The sequence below is a fragment of the Erinaceus europaeus genome, chromosome 15 (genome assembly GCF_950295315.1).
Source record: "Erinaceus europaeus chromosome 15, mEriEur2.1, whole genome shotgun sequence".
Classification (NCBI taxonomy): domain Eukaryota; kingdom Metazoa; phylum Chordata; class Mammalia; order Eulipotyphla; family Erinaceidae; genus Erinaceus; species Erinaceus europaeus.
In genome coordinates this window covers 68,392,511-68,417,567 of record NC_080176.1, presented here as the reverse complement: position 1 = coordinate 68,417,567, position 25,057 = coordinate 68,392,511, and the positions used below count along the sequence as shown (strand labels likewise).

The following is a 25,057-nucleotide window of genomic DNA, read 5'->3' as shown; positions in this document are numbered from 1 at the left end:
ATATGGGAACTTATTTATGAGGGAAATATGTTTCTATGAAATGTTTCATAAACTCTTCAATATTCAACACATTCTGAAGCAAGAACTTTTTGAATATTTCATACCTATAAAATGATTGGAAAGTAGTTCTGAAAAATAAGCTGTAGTGTAACTTGTACCTGGTTTAGAAATAAGCCCTTATTATCTTTGCTTTGGGGCAACTATACTGGATGAGAAATAAAACTTTCTCCAGTCAAATGTGCTGGAATAATTAAAGTATAAAAAATGTGATCAATTCATATTTGAAAGGAAACTGGAAATGTAACAAAATTAAAAAATTAAATATAAATTATATATAGAGAACACAAAAATAAAGTATTTTTCTTCTTTCCTTACTGTAAATATATAAGCTGAGGGATTATGTCATAAATACATGTTTCGAAGATCATTAGTGTTAAAGAACACTAGATAACTAGTGTTAAAAGTGGAGAAGTAATTACAGCTTACATATTTATGTGGTAAAAGAGAAAAACTATTGGTTGATTATGATTTGTGACATTTTTATGCAAATAATTATCAATACTTATATGCATAAACATTTTTTTGAAAAGTGTTTGTTTTTTTGAAAAGTTTTTTTTTATTCAGAAGTCTTTTTCCTACCTGATATTTCAGTAAAATGTGAAAAGTGAATGTTTTTTTTCTTTAGTTTATTTGATCTCAACATACCTCACGAGTAAAATTGGGAGAAATATTACTTTTCTCTCCGTGTTTTTATAGAGATTTAATGGAATAGTAAATTTAAATTATTTCTAGTAATAATTATGTTAAAATCTGTAAACATTATTGCCATGGTCAGAACCCGTTCAGTTTTCCTTAAGGAATAGTGAAAATTGATGCTATGATATTAAACACTAATTTAAGAAGATAAGTCATGTCATGTAAGTGCAAAATCCTACTACACACAAAATATGATCCAAACTTTGAACCAGGAAAGTGATGAAAAAGGTACTAATCATGTATTATCTAGAAAACAGTTAAGTGCAGTGGAGTTAGAGGAGAGAGATGGTGTGTAAGGCTAGTGATGGCTTTCAACTGGCAGAGGGGACTTCAGGTTCATTTTCAGGAACAGGGTCTTTATAAGACTAATCCAGGAACTCAAGGAGAAATTGTGGTAGGCATGATGATTCTGATCAGAAAGCTCTCTCAACATTATAAACACTAGGGGAGAAAATTCATTTTGAATCACTTTTCTTAGGAATTCTTTATCTTTTTTCTTTTCTTTTCTTTTCCTTTTTTTTTTGCCACCACGGTTATTGCTAGGGCTTGATCCCAGCACTATAAGTCTGCTCCTGGTGGTCATTTTTTCCATTTTCATTTCTTTCTGTCTTATTTTTACTTGACAGGGCAGAGAGAAATTGATAAGGGAGGGGAGATAGAGAAGGAGAAAGAAAGACCTGCAGACCTGCTTCATCACTCATGAAGCTTCCTCCCTATAAGTGGGGAGTGGGGCCTGGATCCTTGTACATGGTGATATGTGCACTTAACCAAATGAATGACCCCCCTCTCCAGGAATTCTTTCTAGTATTCTCTCATTGTTCCTCTCTCTGGTCTAGGATTTCCCAAATTCAGAAACTCTTAGGGATTTTCATCATACCTATGTCCATTTAAATGCAACCTCTGATCCCAAAGCAACTATAGCCTTTCAATGTTAAAGAAATAATGAGCCAGAGTCAGGTATATAAGAAGACAGACATACACAGAAGTTTAAAGAGGGGGAAGAAGAATACTTTATTTGCTCAACTGCTGGGAAATTGTGCAGATGCAGTCACATCTGCCATGTTGTCCACTCAGGCTACTGCTAGTTCCCACGAGAGTTGGAACATTCTCGGAGTGCCGGTTTCACCATGTTGTGCCCTCAGGGCATTGTCTATTTCCCCACAATATTTGGAGTGCTTTGGTTACTCCTCCTCCCTCCCATTCTCACGAGAGTTATTATCCTATCCTGGAGTGCTATGGTTACTCCTCCCCCTTCCCATTCTTGCGAAAGCTACTCCTATAAAAGCCCTTCTACTTCCGCACCTAGCTCTCTTGACAGCGCTTCACTTGGGTGTTCAGACACAGGAAATGTTACTGCGTGAGGCGGCCATTTTCGGTTCCTTCTGCGGCAGACACGTGTTCAGTTCCTTCTTCAGCTTCCATGACCCCTTCACCCACTGTACAGTCAGACACATGTTCGGCTCCTTCTGCAGACACATGTTCGGTTCTTTCAGTGGCTTCCATAACCCCTCCCCCCGCTGATACCTCGTCATTAAGAGACCTTGTGGCTGAGATACAGGAGGTAAAGGATATGTTTTCAGTGTTTAGAGACCTTAAACCTTTTGCAGTCCACCCCAAGAGCTCCATCCCCATAGATACGTGCTCAGTTTCCCCTGCGGTCACTACGGCACCTTCTACTTCTGTAACTCTTAGCCCCGCATCATCAGACCAAGTCCACACCTTGCCGGTAAATGTGGCCCCCAATAGACAAAACCCTCAGGTGTGGCACCCATATTCATCCAAAACTCAGGGAACTCAGACAAGCCGTGAAGGAGGATGGCTCCATGGACCAAGTCCATTTTAAGGAGTTTTTACCAGCACCTTAACACCCCCCAGGACTGCAAAGACCTGGCTTGTGCTGCACTCCCAGACCCCCTCTACCTACAATGGAAGGCATGCTTCCAGATGAATGCTCTAGACAATTGCAGGAAAATAGTAATAAACAGGTAGAATGGAATTTTGATGCTTTGTTTGGAGCAGGAGAGTTTGAATCTGGAAGCCAGCAGGCAGAAGCTAAGTTTCCAACTGGTTATTTTGAACAGGTATGCATCTGTGCAACACAAGCATGGGAAAGGGTGACCCCAACCAATGTAGATTCTTCAGTTCCCATTAACTCTCTTCGCCAAGGCACTGATGAATCATTAGCGAACTTCATCTCAAGGGTGAGGCAAACCTTAGAGAGAAAGGTTTATAATCCTGAAATCCTCTCTTTCCTCCTGCGTTCTATTGTCTGGTATGGCATGATACCACAATTCCGTCAGTCTTAAACACCTACACCCAGATAATTGGATTTTAGCGACACAGGAACTTACATCAGGCAATTATGGGGCATCCGCTATGACACAGGTTTATGCAGTTACCCCAAGTAATCAAAATGGGGCCTGCTGTCAGTGTGGTCGCCAAGGGCATTGGCGTAACCAATGTCCTGATAAGCTGCGACCACGCCTCCAGTTAGAACAACCCCGTCTCCAGTCAGGGCAACACCGCCTCCAGTTAGAGCTACCACGCCTCCGGTCAGGGCAACCCCACCTCCAATCAGGACAACCAACCCCACCTTCAGTCAGGGAGCCAGAAGCCATGTACGGTGTGTCCCAGATGCCAGAGAGGGTTTCATTGGAAGAAAGATTGTTGGTCCAAATTTCATAAAGATTGCACTCCCCTGAATGGTACAAATTCGGGGCCTGAGATTTTGTGGACCACTCCTGTTTTAGAACGAGGTCACCCTACTATGACAGTAAAGATTGACAATATTCCTTTTAAATTTTTGATTGACACGGGGGCAGAAAAGACGATTTTAAGGCAAGCAGAGGTTCCCCGAAATTGGGAACTCCTCCCGGGACCCCATATACATGGGGTTGGAGGGGTGAACCAATCCTTTCTCACACAAAATTCGCTCATGTGGGAAGACCCGGAACGTTCTACATAACACTTCCACCCATTGGTAGCTGATATTAGCACCAACCTATTGGGCAGGGATCTTCTATAATGACTTGATGTTAGGATATCCACAGATGCCTGTGCAGAGCGTAACACTCATTACCCGCGAGACCAGATCTAACCAGCACCCCCAATACTAACTGCCATTGTTCGTATACAAACTCCCCACTTAGACTGGCTTTCTAATGAGCCTGTCTGGGTGGAACAGTGGCCTTTACCTAGGGATAAGCTAGAAATTTTAAAAGAGCTCATCCGAGAGCAGTTGTCCTTGGGACACATTCGTCATTCTCGAAGCCCATGGAATACTCCTGTCTTTGTGATTAAAAAGCGCTCAGGAAAATGACACCTCCTCCAAGATCTCTGTGCGGTTAATAAAACCATGCAGGTCTGGGGCTCCCCCAAAGGGGTTTTCCTCTTGCTTCTGCAATTCCCACGGGAATTCCAATCATAGCTATTGATATACAAGATTGTTTTTTTCTCTATCCCCCTGCATCCGCAAGATTGTAAACGTTTTGCCTTCTCTGTTCCTTCTATTAATAACACCAGCCCTGCTGATAGATTTGAATGGGTAGTGCTGCCCCAGGGTATGGCCAATAGTCCTACAATTTGTCCAGAGGCTGTTAAATCTGCCCTTTTTCCATATATCCATAAGAGCCTTAATGTTTTTCATTACATGGATGACATATTAATATGGGGAAAATCAGATACAGATCTCTGTGCCCTATGTGATTTTCTCATTCCTTCATTAAAGAAAAGCGGCCTTAATGTGGCTTCTGAGAAAAGACAGCTAATTCCTCCAATATCTTTTTTAGGTTCAGAGATTTCTCTAACTAGGTTTTAACGTCCCTTAAAACCTAGTGTTACTTTTCCTTCTAACCTCACTCTTGCTTCTTTACAAAGCTTTCTTGGAAATTTAAATTGGCTTAGGCAGTATCTTTATCTGCCTACAAGCTGCCTCCAACCACTGTTTGACCTGTTAAAAGGAAACAAACAGCCCTCCTCAAAAGGTAGGTTAACTCCCGAGGCCTCCTCGGCACTGGAAAGGGTTAACCAGGCCCTCCAGGACATGCACCTTGTTCGATTCTCCCCCTACTCTCCGGTAAACCTTCTAATCTTTAACTCCACCCCCACAATAGTAGGGGAATTGTGGCAGAACCATGGGGTTCTTGAGTGGCTTCACACGCCAGTAGGCGGAGCTCCAAGACTCCTCACTGAGATAGATGCATTTTAAACATTTTAATTTATTTATTAATGAGAAAGAGAGGAGGAGAGAGAAAGAAGCAGACATCACTATGGTACATGCACTGCCAGGGATCGAACTCAGGACCTAATGCTTGAGAGTCCAGTGCTTTATCCACTGCACCACCTCCCAGACCATGGTCCTATAATTTTTAAGACTTGAGATATTATCCTACTTCTTCATACCAATGGATACACTCCCCCTTCCTTACCTGTCTACCCTTAGTTGTGGGACCATAGCTTGTTTTACTTCTTCTGCTCACAATAGGTCCTATAATTCTTTTTTTTAAACATTTTAATTTATTTATTAATGAGAAAGAGAGTAGGAGAGAGAAAGAACCAGATATCTTTCTGGTACATGTGCTGCCAGGGATCAAACTTGGGGCCTCACGCTTGAGAGTCTAATGCCTTATCCACTGCGACACCTCCCAGACCATGGTCCTATAATTTTTAATAAGCTCATGGCCTTTTTGCAACAACAGATTGATGCCACAAAGATGCAACCTATACAAACTCACTATCATAGGCCGGACATGGCAGAATAGTGAGTTGCTGTGGAGGATTTGCCCCCCTCCATCAGAACGTCCACCATGTAGAGGACTGGTTAGCCAATGATGGGTAAAAGGGAAACTAGCGCTATCCAATCAACCTAAGACAGGGCACCTGGTACTACTGGGCAAAAATGACCAGGTGTTCCAATGACAGGTAAGACTGAAGGCTGATCCTCAACCTAAGAAAGGCACAGTCCACCCTGCCACAAAACAAAGTCCGCCAAACATCAAAACATGTGCCCTCAAGGTTGCTATTGGCATGGCCGTAGAGTTTTTGTTAAAAGATAGTTCCTGGGAATTGGGCGGTGGCGCAGCGGGTTTAGCGCAGGTGGCACTAAGTGCAAGAACTGGCTTGAGGATCCCAGTTTGAGCCCCTGGCTCCTCACCTGCAGGGGAATCGCTTCACAGGCGGTGAAGCAGGTCTGCAGGTGTCTCTTTCTCTCCTCTTCTCTTTCTTCCCCTCCTCTCTCCATTTCTCTCTGTTCTATCCAACAACCACAATATCAGTAACAACAATAATATAATTACAACAATAAAACAACTAGGGCAACAAAAGGCAAAATACCAAAAAAAAAAAAAAGAGATAAGATCCCGCTTCCCTACACCTTAGAGTCCTTGTTAAAAGATAAGTTCTTTTTCCCCATGAATCACCCAGGACCTTCCAGATAATGGCTGACTACCATGAAAAATAATATATAAAATAATAATAATAAATGAATAGGAAAGATACATCCGCCAATACTCAGTTGGCTAAGGCACCAAAGCTCTTTTTCTATAAAGCATTCAAATCAGATGCCCTGCTAACCATGAGAAGCAGATTGTTTGTGTTTATTCCACAGGAATCCCAGAAAAAAACATCTGGACCACTGCACACCCTGACATCACCCACTAGATGGCATGACTACAGTGGCACACCCCCTGAAACCCTAGATGTCACCTGACATGATCTGAAGAACCTGATTCACAGACTCCAAGGAAAGAACTTTTTTACTGCCTGTCTGCCTTTCCTGCTTCTGCTTTGACCTGTCATGTTTTGGCAGTTCCAGCTCACTCTCTACAGAAAAGTGGAATTCCAGATGCTGACCTTCCTCATGCAGCATTTTATCCCCTGCCATTTCTTCCCCTAGTCGCCTAATTTGGACTGATACTTTTATCAGACTTGCTGTTATACCCTTTGGACACTTTAGCCAATTTTACAACTGCTTCCTTCCCTTCACGTTGCTGGTTTTTCATAGACTGACCCTGAGTAGTTCATAGACTTTACACACTGTTGCCCTGGGCATTAGATAAAAGGAAAGGGGGAGATGCTGGGAAATTGTGCATATTCAGCCACATCTGCCATGTTGCCCCTTCAGGTTACTGCTAGTTCCCGTGAGAGTTGGGACATTCTCAGAGTGCCTGTTCTGCCATGTTGTGCCCTCAGGGCATTGTCTATTTCCCCGCAATATTTGGAGTGCTTTGGTTACTCCTCCCCCCTCCCATTCTCACGAGAGTTATTATCCTATCCTGGAGTGCTATGGTTACTCCTCCCCCTTCCCATTCTCCCAAAAGCTGCTCCTATAAAAGCCCTTCTTCTTCCGCACCTCGTTCTCTTGCTAGTGCTTCACTTCGGTGTTCAGATGCAGGAAAGGTTACTGCGTGAGGCGGCCATTTTCGCTACCTCTACGTGGCCCAACCTGCTTCTCTAGCACCCAACTCTGAGGTGCCAGCGCAAATAAAGATTTGTGTTCCCTTTTCGCTCCGGACCTCCTCTCTCTCTCTCTTCTCTGCAGCCCGCAAAACGACACTCAACCATATTTTACAGTAACAGATTCCCTTTCTTTAAAAATTTTCCTTTCACCTATCCCTTCATTACCACAAGCCTTAACACATATTTTCTTCTTATAATGTTTTTCCATATATCCAAAGGACACAAAAGCACTAATTTGAAAGAATACCTACACCTCTGCATTCCTAGCTGCACTAGTTAAAATAGCTAAAATACTAGAAACAACTTAAATACCCAATTAAAGATGACTAGATATAGGAGTTATGGAATATATATTCAGTGGAAAACTACTCTGCAATAAAAAATATATGAGACTGTATTATTTAGAGCAAAATAAATGGAGTGGGAAGTGATTATACTATGTAAAATAAAGAGTTGAAAGACAATTGCCTTATGATTTTGCTCCTATAGGGAATATAGATAGGTAAAAAAACAAATAAACTTATAAAAAGTGTCTTTTAGACACTGTGAAAAGCACAATGTTTACCTTGGAGGTTAGGAATGGAAAACTAGGGACATAGAACTCTAGTGAAGGGTGTGCTATCTTCCACACACCTGATATATGGATGTGAAATTCTACCCTTGTAATCTTAAAATTTTGTAAAACACTATTAAATCACTAATAAACTGAAAAAGGGATTATTTTATGAGATATAAATCATCTTTCTGTACACTATGTAACAATCTCTTTACTACTCAAAATATCTTAGCTACTTTCCACTCTGTAATTTCTACTACTACTATTTATAGGTGCACTTACCCTCACTACCAGCAGGAAAAAAAGGAACCTACAGGTTTCATATGCTATTCATCCTGGCATGAACCTACTGAAACCAATATTTTCATTGATTGGTGAATCACCATGTGAGGGAGATAGGTGTGTAATCACTAAGTCTCTGCTTGAATTGTTCCTCACTCCATACTGGATCATGAGGCGACAAGGACAGGTTATGATGATCCCTTCCAAATGGCCTCATATTTGTTTCTCACAGGAATTCATCTTTTAGAAAAAAATGTAACCCACAGAATTGTGGATATTACCAATCAGTCTTCATTTAGGGAATAATAAATAAGAGGTAGCTTCAGAAATGGGACTTTTTTAAAGCACATTTATAAATATTTATTCAACTAATTCCTTTGCCAAAAACTGAAACTATGTATTCACAGGCCCCAGGTGTTTGTAGAAGAAAATGAATGACAATTTTTCAGAATTTCATTTGAACAGGGAAAAAGTATTCAGCTCTTGACCTTAGATTTTGGAATGCTTTTGCAGTAAAGGTTTTGAAACTTGGTATTGAAAAACAAGAAGAAAAAAAAAACAGACTTTGGTGTATAAATTTCAATGCTCTGTCTACAGTAGCATGGTTATGACAGAATAAGTGAAGTGATCCTTAAGTGTTATAGATAATAAATAATTTGATATTCTAATGAAAGCTTTTAAATCAGCTTAATGGAAAAATACATGTGTGCCCACACACATTCATAAGGAAGTGAATTTAATTTTAAGTACACTAAAAACCTGATAAGTACTTACATGAACCCTAATTAAAGAACACATCATCTGTTCCAGAATATCACTACTCAATGTGTGATACGTAGAAAGACAACAGCAGTGGGGAGTTGGGTGGTAGCACAGCGGGTTAAGCACAGGTGGCACGAAGCACAAGGACCCGTGTAAGGTTCCTGGTTTGAGTCCCCGGCTCCCCACCTACAGGGGGGTCACTTCACAGGCGGTGAAGCAGGTCTGTAGGTGTCTCTCTTTCTCTCCCCCTCTCTGCCTTCCCTTCTTGTGTTCATTTCTCTCTGTTCTATCCAATAACAATGACATCAATAACAACAACAATAATAACTACAACAATAAAACAAGGGCAACAACAGGGAATAAACAAATGTTTTTTAAAAAGAAAGACAACAGCAGTGTCAAATGAAACATTAGAATGCAGAATTTTGAGCTATCCTTCAATTCCACTAAATCAGAACCTGCATTTTTGTAAGATTATAAGGTTAATCCTTACTTATATATAAAATTTTGAGAAGCATTGCTTCTGATGGTCATGAAGGACTTAAAATAAAAAAACTGTATCTCAAGTCACATTAAATAATGAATAAAAATATTCTTAATAAAGGCAAAATATCTGTAAATAAAGACAAAAGTGTGAGCAGTTTTACATATGTTCAGTGAGAAATAACCTCTTGTTCCTTTATTTCTCATTTTATTGGGGGTTTAAATGTTTAAAGCACAGATATATACATATATATATATATATATATATATATATATATATATATATATATATATATAAACAATTTCCCAAGTCCCTCTCTTCTAAATCTCTCTCTAGAGTCTCTTCCTTTAGTGCAGTACACCAACCTCAGTTGCCATGTTTCACCCTTTCTGACCCTGTCTTCTAAGTTTCCCCTATGTGGGAAGTTGTCCTGTATCCATGCCTCTTTTCCTGACCCATCCCACCCAACACTTTTTTTCCTTCAGATTCCATTAAAAGTGAATCAGAGATTTGAATTTTAGAGTTTCTGGCCTCATATCTAGGTATTTGACAGTTGGCCTTGGTTCAATATTGATCATATTACTTGATCCATTTTGCCTTCCCTTGTTATTTGTTTGCTTTCTTCTCATGTTGTTTGTCTTACTGGTTCACTGATACCACAGATCATCTCATCAACTCATTTAAAGTTGGAGTTCCTGTGCTTCTTTTCATTTTCTTCTTTTCATTTCAGTAATTCTTGCAAGGAAGGATTGTTGCTAATGAATTCCCTCAGTTTTTGCTTGTTTGGGAAAGTTTTTAGTCTTGTCTTCATACATGAAGGATAATTTGACAGGATTAAGTATTCATGGCTGGTAATATTATGAATATATCATTTAATACTGTGAATATATCATTCCATCCCCTTCTTTCCTTTAGGGTCTGTGATGAGAAATCTAATGAAAGCCTTATGGTTCTACCTCTGTATGTGAGATTATTACTTTTCCTAGCATCTTGCTGCATTTTTTTTCCTTAGCCTTGCTTTTGGATAGTTTTACTCTGATACATTATGCTGTGGACAAATTTGGGTCCAGAAACACAGGGTTGGTTCAGCTTATTAAGTATTTATGTTTTGAATACTGACCAAGTATGAGACATTTTCTGTTATGATTTATTTGAATATGTTCTCTGCTCCTCTCTCCTCTTTGTACTCAGGTATCCCAATAACTTTCACATTTGTTTTTCTGATGGAGTACACTGTTTCTTATATAAGCCTCAACACCATCCAAAGTGTCCTTCATATTCTGTAGCTCTGTTCAGCTTTCTCTTTATGTCTTGTAGCTCTTTGGTGAAAGGATCTCTGAGATTTTGAATTTATGTATGTATGTACCTTTCTATTAGAGTCTTGAATTGCCTTCACAATAAGCCTTCTGAATTCAAACTCAAGACATTTTTTTCCTAGTAGCTTACTGCCTGGTCTTCACTTCTGAGTCTTCATTCTATTATTTTTGCAGAAGGTCAATGTGAGGAAGAGTTAAGTTAGAAGTCAGAGTTGATCTTTAGGAAAGTCCACAGGCTTTAGTCACATTAAATCATATCATTCTGAGCAGCAATTCATAAGATGCAGTGCTAATAAGCAAGAAGAGACCAAGCACATCACCCCCAAACTTATATACTTACTAGTCATAATTAATTATTGGGTGAGATACAGATATTCATAACATTTAGTGGCGGTACAGACTAAAAAACTGAGGGAGGGAAGTGAGTGGTGATGCACATGGTAGGGCACTAAAAAGAAAAAAAGAAAGAAAGAATAAACAAACAGAAAAAGACAAAAGAAGGTGGGCTAAGGAAATTACTGAGCAGCAGAACAAACCTGAGGTCTCAAGGATGATCCCTAGCAACTTATATGCTGAACTGAGTGGTGCTCATTCTCTCTCTCTCTTTCCCTCTTCCTCCTCCTCCCTATATCTAATGATAAATAAAAGAAAAAAAAAGAAACTGAGAAGGAAGTGCTAGTTCATTTTTTTTTCATTTAAAAGGACTGAAAGGATCTAGCCTCTTGTCTGTAGGATGGATTTATAATTTGAGAGCAAAGCCTGTTAGAGGCCAGCCTTTCCTCTTATCTCAGAATATAGTTACCCATACAACTCTAAATAGATATCCTACCTTTTTCTGGTAACTACACTGCCCCTAAAGCAAATGTAATTTCAGGGACTGTCAATTGCATATACCTATGATGACAGGAGACATTCAGAAGTGAGATCTTATTTCACCAGCATCTGAAGCATTAACATGAACTTTCAAACCACTTTCCACATAATTTCGCTGCTTATCAATGTAAGGCATGAAAGAGATCCCTGGATCTTCTTCTTCTTTTTTTTTTTTTTTTTTTTTCCCTCCAGGGTTATTGCTGGGCTCGGTGCCTGCACCATGAATCCACTGCTCCTGGAGGCCATTTCCCCCTCCTTTTGTTGCCCTTATTGTTATAACCTTGTTGTGGCTATTATTATTGCCATTGTTGATGTTGTTCGTTGTTGGATAGGACATAGAGAAATGGAGAAAAAAGGGGAAGACAGAGAAGGGGAGAGAAAGACATACACCTGCAGACCTGCTTCACCGCCTGTGAAGTGACTCCCCTGCAGGTGGGGAGCCAGGGGCTCGAACCGGGATCCTTCCTCCGGTCCTTGCGCTTTGCACCACATGCGCTTAACCCACTGCACCACCGCCCGACCCCCGACCCCTGGATCTTCTAAGGCAATGTAGTCTCCAGATTGTGTCATATGAGAAGTTCCTGGATCCTATTCTAGTATTCTTAAACAATGTAATCCATGTTTGTCTGATCAGATTCCATAAAGAAAATGATATGAACCCTTTTCAGACAAGATTTTATTTTCCTCATTTATAGTTGTGGAAAATTAAAGAACAGTGAAGTTAAATTATTCAAGACTGATATCAGGAGGAACTAAGTCCCATGGAGCTTATTATTTTCTTCCAAAAAGTACTCTTTTAATCCCACCAGAGACCCATGAAAGTATCTCATCATGTGGCACTACTGTCCTGACCTTGGTCATATACTATGCTACTCATAAGCTTGGACTTGTGTGTACAAACCTGGCTACTTTCATTAACTGAGATATTATCCGGAGAACCAAAAGTAAAGCAAATAACCATGGTTTTAAAATGTTCTGTGGTGGTCTGGGAGGTGGCACAGTGGTAAAGCTTTGGACTCTCAAGCATGAGGTCCCGAGTTTGATCCCCAGCAGCACATGTACCAGAGTAATGTCTGGTTCTTTCTCTCTCATCCTATCTTTCTCATAAATAAATAAAATTTTTAAAAAATGTTCTGTGAACTGAAAGGTTAAAATAGTCATCTATGACTTTAAAGGTAGACTAGGTTAATACATTATTGTGGTTTGATACACACAGTTTGTATTAAAACTCATGACTCTGATGAGCACAAAAATAGAAAGATACAAGGGACAGGGTAAGAGAATAGGACATATGAAATAGATAAAATAGATGTAATAAGGACAGTGGCAAGTATTCCTATTAGCCTCTCTGTGCAATTATGCCAAGATATGCTTCTCATTTTGAAATCAATTGAGCTTACTTACCATTGTTTCTTACCAAAAAGCAACACTAAATCTTGTTACAATTCCTTTCAACAAAAGATGAAAGCATTCTCCTCTGTGAGAGCTGTGACATTATGATAAATAAAGAAATTTTGGCAATAAGAACATCATTCCTCTTGTGAGTCTGAGATTAAAGCAGATGCTATGAAACCAAGATGTGTCACATGACATCTGAATTATTTGGTAAGATAAAATTAGTAAGATGAAATTCTTCAATCAGCAAGATAAGAGTTATAAATATTCAGAAATAAAGCTTTTAAATGGTATTACACGTTCTTTTCAATATAGCAGGTAAAGATACTTCTTTAGAAATAGTTGGCTAATGGCAAAACTCTCACTTTAATATTAAGGTGAATTTTTGTTTATAATGTGTCTGATTTTATACAGCATAGTCATAGGCATATGCAAAACATTTTTTTGTGGACTGATTCACTTACTAATATGAGAGAGAGGGCCAGAGCATCACTATGGCATATGAAATGTTGGGGATTGAACCCAGGACCTCATGTCTGGTGCTCAGCCCACTACAAAGCAGCCAAGGGTGCAAAACTCTTTTATCTATTTATTTCAAAATTCCTTCTCCATTTAAGCAATTGGAAGATGCCACTAACCAACAAACTACAAGGATTTTTGTCAACTTTTTAGACTACTTAAATTCATGATAGGCAACTCATAATCTTTTTTTTTTTAAATACTTCTCTTTCACATACTCTTTGAGAAAGCAAAGAAAAAAATAGAACCCTTCTCTGGGGAAAAAAAATAGAATTGTCATCCACCCTATTTACTGCAATAATTAAGATCACTGGACTGCCATTTTTCATTACTTTTGGTAGAGGAAGAACTATCTGATTTTTCAGACGAAAATAAGTAGGATTCAGAGAAGCAGAATCAATATCATAGTTGGCATAACAGTAAGAACAGCCTCGGAATTATTATCGTCATTATTTTTTGAGCTTGGCATGTGGATTTTTAAAAATTTCTTTACTGGTGGGTTAATGTTTTACAGTCAACAGTAAATACAATAGTTTGTACATACATAATATTTCTCCAGTTTTCCACATAACAATACAACCCCCACTAGGTCCTCTTGGTGCTTGGACTTGGTGCTGGCACTAAGAATTCACCGCTCCTAGCAGCCTTTTTTTTTTTATTCTCTCTCTCTCCTTTACCAGAGCACTGCTCAGCTCTGGTTTATGGTAGTACACGGACTGAACCTGGGTCTTTGGAGCCTCAGACATGTAAGTCTGTTTGCATAATCATTATGTTATCTACCCCTATGGGCAGCCATTTTTTAAATTTTGTTTTTCTTTCTTTTTTATTTGCTAATATAAAGGCAGAGAGAAATTGAGAGGGGCGGGGAAATGGAGGGAGAGAGAGAGAGACAAAGAGACAGAGAGACCCCTGCAGTACTTGCTTCACCTCTCATGAATCTTCCCCCTGCAAGTGGGGAGCGGGGATTTGAACCTGTGTCCTTGATAATAATGTGCGCTTTACTGGGTGTTCTACTGCACATTCCCCACGACTTTTTGCTTCTACTCTGATCCATTTTTTCTCTTATCAATAAGATGGATATTATTGTCCTCCATTGAGCTCTGGTAGACATTGCATGTCTATTTCATAAAGTTAAATTATTAAATAGAATTTCTGAGGGTTGGGCGGTAGCCCTGGCTCCCCACCTGCAGAGGGGTCGCTTCATAGGAGGTGAAGCAGGTCTGCAGATGTCTGTCTTTCTCTCCCCCCTCTGTCTTCCCCTCCTCTCTCCACTTCTCTCTGTCCTATCCAACAACAATAACATCATCAACAACAATAACTACAACAATGAAAAGGGCAACACAGGTAAATAAATAGTAAAAATAAGTAAATAAATAATAAAAAAGAATTTCCAAGGGATAGTAGCTTTTATTTTTCTTGTGGTGCAGTTTACTTCAGCCCTAAAATAATATTGCATAGTTCAGAACACTTCAGCTTTTTTGTCATTAAGAGGCCCATCAATTTGGATAGTATCTCACTTTATGAGATTGCTTTCATTCTATCTCTCTAGCCCTACATCAATAATGGTGATTATGGTTACTTCTCAAGTAGGCATGAGTTCATTTAGAAATGTAGACTGTAACACAAACAAACAAAAAAAGGTGAAAAGCTAAAGTATTAACTTTATTACTTTCACTAGGCTAGTTTAAAAAAAAGAGACTTTAATCCTCAAGATATTTTATAAATAACAAAATCTACATAGCACTAGTTAACTAGGTGCCCTACAGATTTCTTGGGAATTGCAAAAGGAATAGTTGCTGCTATGAAAACAATCTATTGTCAATGTTTTTCCTCATCATTCAAGGCCACTTACAACCCAGTATAAAACAATGACATCTTCATATTTAATGTGTAAAATTTCATAGTGCATTTGGTAAAAACAAAAGTTCTGAAAACTTTTTAAATTGGTCTTATGACTATCTAACTGGCTTAAGACTTTAACTCTAGAATTGAACTGCAATATGTTGATAATTAGACTGTTTTTTATATGGTCCAACAATTATTATTGCAATATGTTTTACATTTTTATTAGGCAAAAGTTGGATCAAATAGGATCACACACACTCATTGTAGAAAAGTCACTCACTAGTCCTGATGGCTTTCTGACATAATCAAAGCTGGTGTGCAGTTTTCACTTTTCTTGACCCTCATATTTTCTAACCCACAATCTGAATACCATTTCCATGCACACTAACCTTTACCTTCATTTTATATTTTCTTCTATTCATCTTTCATTTTATTAATGGATTCCAAAAACCTGGTCATTTGTGGTATATAGTGTTAAAAACAACAAATGTCATTTCTTGCCTTCCTGTAGAAGGATATTGGCAGGTTGGACAACTGAATCTAATTCTAGTGCTAGTCTAGGCTTCCTAACTAATAGCTACTCTTACTGTAACCTTTTCCCACCATTTAGCCTACAAAAGAAACAAGTAAATAAATAACACACAAATACCAAGTTAATGGCCATTACCTACACACTATAAGACTCCAAGACAACTCCCCCCCCACACACACAGTTCTCACAGGGAGTCTATGAAACTCCAAAATGCATAGTAGCCATATCTTTTATAGACACTGAGAGATAAAGAGACATAGAGAAACAAAGAAAAGAGATATTTGTGAAGGTTGGGAAGTAGCGTAGTGGGTTAAGCACACATGGTGTGAAGCACAAGGACCTGTGGAAAGATACCAACAGTTCAAGCCCCAGGTTCCCCACCTGCAGGGGAATTGCTTCGCAGCTGCTGAAGAAGGTCTGCAAGTGTTTTTCTCTTCCCTTCTCTGTCTTCCCCATCTCTCTCAATTTCTCTCTGTCCTATCCAGCAGCAATAGTAATGGCAATAACAACAACAAGGGCAACAAAATGGTAAAAATGGCTTTCAGGAGCAATGGATTCGTAGAGCAAGCACTGAGCCCCAGCAATAACCCTGGAGAGAAAAATAAAGTAAAATAAAGTAAAAATTAAAAAAATAAATAAATAAAAGTGGAGACTCAGGACTTGAACCTGGGTCTTCAAGTATGGTAACATGTGTGTTCTACCAGGCGAGTAATCATCAGATTCCTAAACGATTCTTTCTGAAGGACACTGAATCATTAGGGCCATCTTAGAAGCCCTCTTATAGAGAAAAAAATTCATCTAAGATAATGACTCACATTCAAAAAAAAGGAAAAAAAAGCTAAATAAAGTTCTTTGTTTCTGTTCAATATATTCGATGTTTTAGTACTCAATTTAAAAAAAAAATCTGCCACTAACATAATTTGTGGACCTTGAGTAAGGTGCTTAACCATTTTTGGACATCAGCTTTGTCATCTAATCAGGAGATATCAGTCACATGATTCTCTCACAAAAATATTCTTTAGAAATTGTTTTCAATTCTTTGCAGCAACTAGAACACTGTTTTTATTTAGATATTAGAAACACCACACTAACTACTCCTGTAATTTTATAAAACATAAAGAAGTTGCCAGAGTCATGAATACTGTCCACACAAAAGGAACATTTGTTATATTCATTTTGCCAAGGGTAACTAAAGATGATGAGACCAAATCAAAATAGATCTCCTTTAATGAAAATACTGTTAGACTAGCAAGAACAGGACTGTTTCATGGACCCCACCCTTAAAAAAAAAAAGGAATTAGCACATGAAATGACATTCAGTAAGAGGTAGTTTAATTTTCCTGTCTAGAACTGGTCCCAATAACATCAAATCAAGACTTCTATCCTACTTAGCTGTGCCACTGATTCATTTGATCAGACTGTTCTGAAAAGTCACCCTCTTGTTTCCCACGCTGAAGAATGTCTGGAGGCCCCTGACCTCTACCTCTATGGTTAGTTTCAGCAGAAGGAACAGAAATGTGGTATCCCTGATAAATACCTCCAACAGTAGCTTACAAGTGGCTCAAGAAATCAATTATATTAATACATTAGAGTAATTTATTGGCAGTTGTGTATGACAGCACACTTACTGAAATAAGGCCTGCTAAAAATATCAGGTTATAGCAGGAACACATGATTTCCCAACCAGCCATAAAATATAAATCAAATGTCTTTTCTTTCTACTGTCAGCTACCTCCACCCACTCCTTGTCCTCAGTCCTCAGACAAATTGAAGCACATGCCGCAATGTGCAGAGGGAAAATCAAACTCAATTTTGTAGTACAATGAAGTGAGTTTTGGTCTTGTCCTGTCCACTGACATATTGATCTGGAGAAGATTGAAAAGATCAGAATGTTCTGTGTTTTTCTTTTATAAATAAAACATGTATAGAAATGCAGTGTATAATCGGAGAGCAATAGAATGCTTATGCAGTTTTACAAAGATGCAAGAACTCCAGGAGGCTAATGTTGTAAAACATTAGTGTTAGGATATAAAAGTCACTATTTAAGAGGTCACATTTTCTTTCCTTTTAGAATTACAACCTTAGAAGACAAATGGCCTCCTAATCCAGGTTCATTTACAGTGCAGCTGATCATTTCACAGCTAAAAGGAATTTTCACTAGTGAAGAAAGAAAAAAAAATCACCCTGTCTTGGCCCTTTATAGAACTGATGTTAGATCTATAAAGCCATAAGCCCGACACTCCATCAAACATTTTCTATTTAACCTGAGAGGGGACTAAGCCAAATCACTTATATGTCCACATCTGTGATTTGCAAAGTGCCATGATTGCAGATTTCCTGAAATGTGTAAAGACTGCAGTTATTTGTGTCTGTAGATGAAATGTTAAGACAAATAACTCCTTTATCACTAGATGATGATGAAATTGTAAGAGATATCATAAGAAACCTAAGAGTCTAGTAAACTAAATTTCCAACTCAGCAGTGTGGAAGAAAAAAAAAAAGGAAGAATTTAATACCTGTTTTCAGGTAGGCAGAATTTCAGTTGTTATGATAACAAGATGACTTTCTAATCATGTTTTTTTTTTATAGAAATACTGCAAAATTCTATGGAGATTGTTTCTACAAAATATATTTGTCCAATACCTCTAGTAAAATGCTTGCAAACGTGATTTCACATGGTTTATTAAAAGCTAAATTAAGGCACAGATCAATGATGCTACTGTTAAAAAAAATAACACACTAAAGAATCTGATTATGGAAATACTTCTTCATTAATCCTAATTTCAAAGCAAAAAAAATCCTCCTTTGGAAAGATTTTTAAAAATTATAGCAATGCCTCACATTACTGGTAGTAAGTAAAGATAAATTCATTAGTAATCCACTGTCCTTTATTGTGAAATCTGGAGTAACAGTATTTGAGTTATATTTTAAGCCCATAAGAGAATGATTTAACTTCATCAATCAGTTTGACTAAAGTAATGTTTTTCTTATATTTAAAATTTGTTAAAAGCTCTAAGTATTTCATCTTTTAGGCTAAGAAGCATGTAGTTAATGTCACAGCTAACACATTTGTCAGTTTGCTAATTTTCTTTTTCTGTTAGAATAAGTAAACATCAGCCCTTCCATAAAAGCATACTATTTACCATGTGTCAGGAGCAATGGAGGGAGAACTTATTTGAAAATCATGAGGTAAGACATGATGAAATGAACAAGCATCACAGAGACATAATGAAGGTGAAGCATTAAAAAGAACGGCATTGAATAATTCCAAAGTGATGTAGGGTCTACAGTAAGGTGAGGGGACGTGATACCATTTAAAGGGGAACTATGTAAAAATACAAAATCTGATTGTATGTCCCAAACTTTTTAAAGCACAGACGGAGTCTTTTTAATACATAGGCTGAATCTTTGATATGTTGACTCTCTCAAAAGCCTAGACCAAGGAGAACAGAAGAAACCGGTGGCACAGCTTTATACAAATAATGTCAAAGAACATAAATTATGGTGATGTTGGGTATTATAAAGCAAATCCTAACAAAGGGACTTTTCAAAGTTAACCCAATTACCAAATAATGTGATGATAACAATAACTATCTATTGTTTTCTTGAACCCTAAAACAGCAGGAACATCACATTTCCACTATAGAGCTTATATTTCCCCAAGTCCTGGAACCTTAGGGTGGGGCACACTTTCCTGCATGCTTCTCTCAATTCATACCAAATAATATTGTATCTGCCAGTCCCAACCTAATCAATTCAAGGAGTACTACCTCAGCATGCTTAACTTCAGACTGTGTCCAGAGACTTCAGGTGTGGAATGACAACCCTGCAGCTTCATTACTTGGGTGAGACCTTTCCTTTCATAGTATTCTCTAATTCCATTCCAGGTAGTTCACTTCCTAACAAAGTCCCAAAACCTAGATATAGACCAGGTCCCATGGATAGAGCATATGTTCACATGTATCCATAAACTAGGGTAAAATATATACCTGAAAGCAAAAGTACATAATAGTCTGCAGTGAGTCAGTATAAAGTTTCTAATGAAATAGTATCTAATTAGACTTAGATACCCTCCTCACCGACTTCCTATTACAGTTCTCTCACTCACTCCAAAGCTAATGTTAGCAAAGCAAGGACTGCAAAAGCTGAATAAGGGCAAGAGACTAGCATACTTTAAGGGTGACTATTTAGTCACTATCAGGCCACCCCATCAGCTAGGGCCCTACTCAGGGAGTCCAATTGTATTTATTGCAAACCATAAATAACCCCAATAAAATATGTTTTTAAAGTTATTCTGGGGCTGGATGAAAGCACACGGGGTTGAGTATACATGTTACAATGCTGAAGACCGGGTTCAAGGCTCCAGTCTCCACCTGCTGGAAGAAAGCTTCTCATGTGGTGAAGCAGTCTCTGTCTCTCTCCCTCTCTCTCCCCCCATTGCTCTTGATTTCTGGCTACTTCTAACCAATAAGCAAACAAAGGTAATAAAAAGAAAGAGAAAAAAAAAGAAAAACTAAAAAAATTAAGTTATTCTGAGTCTCAGATGTGAGTGACATTATCTAGAAGTATACAGAGATCATATCCTCAATCTACACTGGCCACAGTGCAACATGCATGTGCATATGTGTCTTCATGCATATGTACACGCACACACACACACACACACACACACACACACACCCTTCAGGTACTTGTATATGTTTTTACTTATGTGTCCACAGGGCTTTTTTTCAACTTATCTAACTTTTCCTCCTCTTCCTCTTCCCCCTTCTTTCTCTTACCCTCCCCCTCTCCTCCCTGCCCTCCTTTTTCATCATCTGCACTCCTGCTCTGATTCAGTTTTGTTACATACCAGCTGAAGTAATAAAATGTACATTTCCTTTGGAATTAGGGGCTCTAGTTCTAATTTCCACCATTGAGTCTATTAGAAAGACTCTGTAGAAATGTCTTATTCCCATCTATGTTATTTAACTTCAAAGTTTGAAAGTTGGACACTAAACCACTTCTGATATTCCCTTTTAGCTTGGAGCTCTCAAGTAAGAACCTCAGGAAGATGACTATTGAAAAGCATAAGTAGAACCATAAAATTAAATGCATGTCTCTCCGAAAGACATTTTGTAAACTATTATATCTTTAATTCTAGTCTTGGGGTCTAGACTAGAATATAGGACATGTGTGGCCAGTTGAAGAATCAAGAACATTTGTAGCATTTTCTCAAGTGCACATATCACCAGCATATACTAAAGTATTGGACTGGTTGGTACTCAGAATTAAAAAAAATAAAAATAAAAATCTATCCAGATGAATAAAAGGCATCTATAACCACCAGTTGCTTCCATAGCAAATTCCAGGAGTTGTACTAAAATATCAGTATGAGCACACTGGGCAAGAACTCTACATTGAAATGATATGAATATGCAGACCCTCTCAGGAACCATCATACACTTGAATAGAGGCATCAAAGATAGTAATGATTTTAAATGTGAGCAAGTGCACACTTTACCTGGCTGAGACAAAAGTGGTGTGTAAGGGACTTTCGGTTCTATTGCACTCATTGGTGGAGGTAGCAAAGGATTAGCAAAGCTGCGGAGTGGATGAGTTGGTCGCACACAGGCCGTGGGGATGGTTCTGCTTGGTGCTTCCTCACTGCCAGGATGCTCAGGCGGAGCTGGGGGCATTATGGATGGCTGTTGAGTGGTTGGTCCTTCACTTACTGCTACAGTGGAAACAAGAGAAATCATTCATTATTCCAGAAAAAAAGCTTGCTTTTTCCTAAGTCATCTGAAGGATCCCTAGATCAGTTCAGAGAGATATGCTGCAATTTAGGTAATCTCCTTTTCAGGCTATCAGCATCATCTTTCATCTTATCTCATGTATTTATAGACTATAATAGCATTTCCCCTTTAAACAGTAAAACTGGATCTAACAGAACAAGGAGGGCAGAGAAATAAGGGCAACACTGACAATATTGCCTGAAATGTTTGGGTCCTATAATTAGAAGTGATGAAATGAGAAGAAACAGTCATTTCTTTTTTCACAAGTAGGAATGTCAGTGAAATTCAGTGTACTAACCCCAGCTACAAATGCATTATTATCTATCAGCAAATAAGCCAATTTCTCTGTGATTTAAACATGATATGTCAACTGTCAAACAAATCATTGTTACTGGGTTATCAAAGCATTGCTAATAAAATTATACAAATGATAACCACTATCATTATATCTAGCAACAAAACAGAAACACAACCAACTACAAAGTTATATATGAGAGATCACACCGCTAAAGTTGCCAGAATATAGAACTATAAATTTCCCTTGTGGGTAGATAATCTTTGAATTTTCTATAAGATTACTAGATTTAAGGAAGTCATCATTTGTGACTGCTTCTGGGCATTTAGACAGTTTTGTATAAGGAAGCTCATATTTCCTTTAGAAAATATAGCTAGTGCAGCTATCAAGAAAAATAAACCCACCTTCTCTGACCCATTTTGGACAGAGCTAGAAGGAATTATGTTAAGTGAGCTAAGTCAGAAAGATAAAGATGAGTATGGGATGATCCCACTCATCAACAGAAGTTGAGGAAGAAGATCTGAAAGGGAAACTAAAAGCAGGACCTGACCAAATTGTAAGTAGGGCACCAAAGTAAAAACCCTGTGGTGAGGGGTAGACATGCAGCTTCCTGGGCCAGTGGGGGGTGGGAGTGGGTAGGAGGGATGGGTCACAGTCTTTTGGTGGTGGAAATGGTGTTTATGTACACTCCTAGTAAAATGTAGTCATATAAATCACTAGTTAATTAATATGAGAGGGGGAAAATTAATTGTATGTCTCGAAGTTTTTAAAACACAGACTGAGTCTTTTTAATATATAGGCTGTATATTTGATATGCGGACTCTCTCAAAAGCCTAGACCAAGTAGATCAGAAGCAAAAGCTTATATATAGCACAGCTATATACAAGATACTGGGTACTGTACAGCAAACCCTAACAAAAGGACTTTTCAAAGTTAACCCAATTACCAAATAATGTGATGATAACATTAACTATCGATTGTCTTTTTGAACCCTAAGACAGCAGGAACCTCACATCTCCACTATAGAGCCTCTACTTCCCGCAGTCCTGGAACCCTTGGATAGGGCCCACTTTCCCGTATGCCTCTCCCAATCCATATCAAATAATATTGCATCTGCCGATCATAATCTAATCAACACAATGATTGCCACCTCAACATGCTTCACTTCAGACTGTGTCCAGAGACTTCACGTGTGGAATGACAACCCTTCAGCTTCATTACTCGGGTGAGACCTTTCCTTTCATAGTATACTCTAATTCCATCTCATGTGGTTCACTTTCTAACAAAGTCCCAAAACCTAGATATACACCAGTTTCTGTGAGAGAGAGCATATGTTCACATGTATCCATAAACTACTGCAAAATATATATCTGAAAGCAGAAGTACACTAGAGTTTGCAGTGAGTATCCCCCTAACACTTCCTCTCCACTATTCCAAGCTTTGGGTCCATGATTGCTCACCAATTTGTTTGGCTTCGTATGTGAACTCTCTTTTCAGTCACCAGGTTCCAGATGCCATCAGGATGCCGGCCAGGCTTCCCTGGACTGAAGACCCCACCAATGTGTCCTGGAGCTCCGCTTCCCCAGAGACACACCTTACTAGGGAAAGAGAGAGGCAGACTGGGAGTATGGACCGACCAGTCAACGCCCATGTTCAGCGGGGAAGCAATTACAGAAGCCAGACCTTCTACCTTCTGCAACCCACAAAGACCCTGGGTCCATGCTCCCAGAGGGAAAGAGAATGGGAAAGCTATCAGGGGAAGGAGTGGGATATGGAGATTGGGTGGTGGGAATTGTGTGGAGTTGTACCCCTCCTACCCCATGGTTTTGTTAATGTATCCTTTCTTAAATAAATTTAAAAAAAAAGGAAAAAAAAAGAAAATGTAGCTAGGTCAGACTAAAACGGTGGCAAGGCAATTTGAACACTATAACTAGATTTTACTCATTCATGTTCAAAGCCAACAAACCTAGTTTAAACTGGAAATGAGTAGAGCTGTACAGTAGATTTAAGTGTTGATGATAAAAAAGTACTTCCAATTATTTATTTCTTAAGAAAATTATTTTGGGTAATTTTTATGTAGATATAGAAGATAATATCTCACTTTTGAAAGAGAATTTTTAACCAAAATATTTCAAGATAATTAGTTTATGAATTAATTTTGAGATAACTCTTTGGGAAGCTTTAAAATGTCAACAAAGGGCAGTTAATATAGAAAGAAAACCCAATACTGCTGAAGGGAAAAGATATTAACGATATGAAAGATCAAGACACAATAATAAGGATATGCAAAAGTGAAATGTGTATTCAGACTTATAAGTCAGTATTTTTATTTAAATGCCTCTTCCTCTACTTAGAAAGGGTAGGATGTCTTCTGGGTCACTGAACAGCCCATAGGCTTACCTCACTCAAAAATGGAAGTGGGGTGATACAAGGTTGACTGTGGACAGAGTATAAACACAGAGCACAAAATCATCCAGAAAAAAGGCAGAGATCTGATAAGAGATTACTTCTGAGGAGAAAAACATAATCAAAAGAGTGAGTTTCACAGAACTCAGAGGGATGGAAGTAATTGAATAGAAGTGCCTTATCTCTAGTTTCAGGAAGGCTTGTCATATATGCATGGTAGGGAACCTATACAAAAAAACCTCAAGGTTACATTGTGGAGTCGTAAAGAAAGCAGTAAAGTAAATCCTTGGGGAGAATGTTCTCAGATCAGGGCAAAATGAACAGGGGTTTCAGGCATGTGTGAAAAGGAGCTAAATTAGTCTGGAAAAAGTACAGTGAGAGGAATATGTGTGTACTTATGTACACTCATTGACTGAATGATTTAGAATGTAGTTTGACTTTGTTTTTAAGATTTATTTAAAAATATTTTTTAAATAATGATTAATAGGAGAGGCTGAGAGATAATGAGAAAAATCACTCTGGCAGATATGATACCTTGGCTTGAACATGAAACCTCATCCTTGGAAGTCCAGTTCACTATTTACTGTATCACTTTCTTATTTATTTTCGTGAGAAAAAGAAACACACACACACACACACACGGAGAGAGAGATCAGAGCATTATTGATCTCTGGCAACCTGTGGTACCAAGGATTGAACCTGGCACCTTTGGAGCATCAGAAAGTCTGATGTGGGTAAAGGGTAGATAGCATAATGGTTATGCAAAGGGAATCTCTAACCTGAGGCTCCAAAGTTCCCAGGTTAAA

At 38.4% G+C, this 25,057-nt stretch overlaps 1 protein-coding gene across 1 annotated transcript in view; it reads right to left on the bottom strand.

Moving 5' to 3' along the window:
• DCC (DCC netrin 1 receptor) overlaps window positions 1–25,057 on the bottom strand; it is a 1,300,159-nt gene that overhangs the window by 33,572 nt on the left and 1,241,530 nt on the right. Inside the window, exon 28 of the mRNA XM_016186489.2 lies at window positions 21,280–21,492. Coding sequence (XP_016041975.1) covers window positions 21,280–21,492 — 213 coding nt within the window. The remainder of the gene's footprint in view (window positions 1–21,279; window positions 21,493–25,057) is intronic.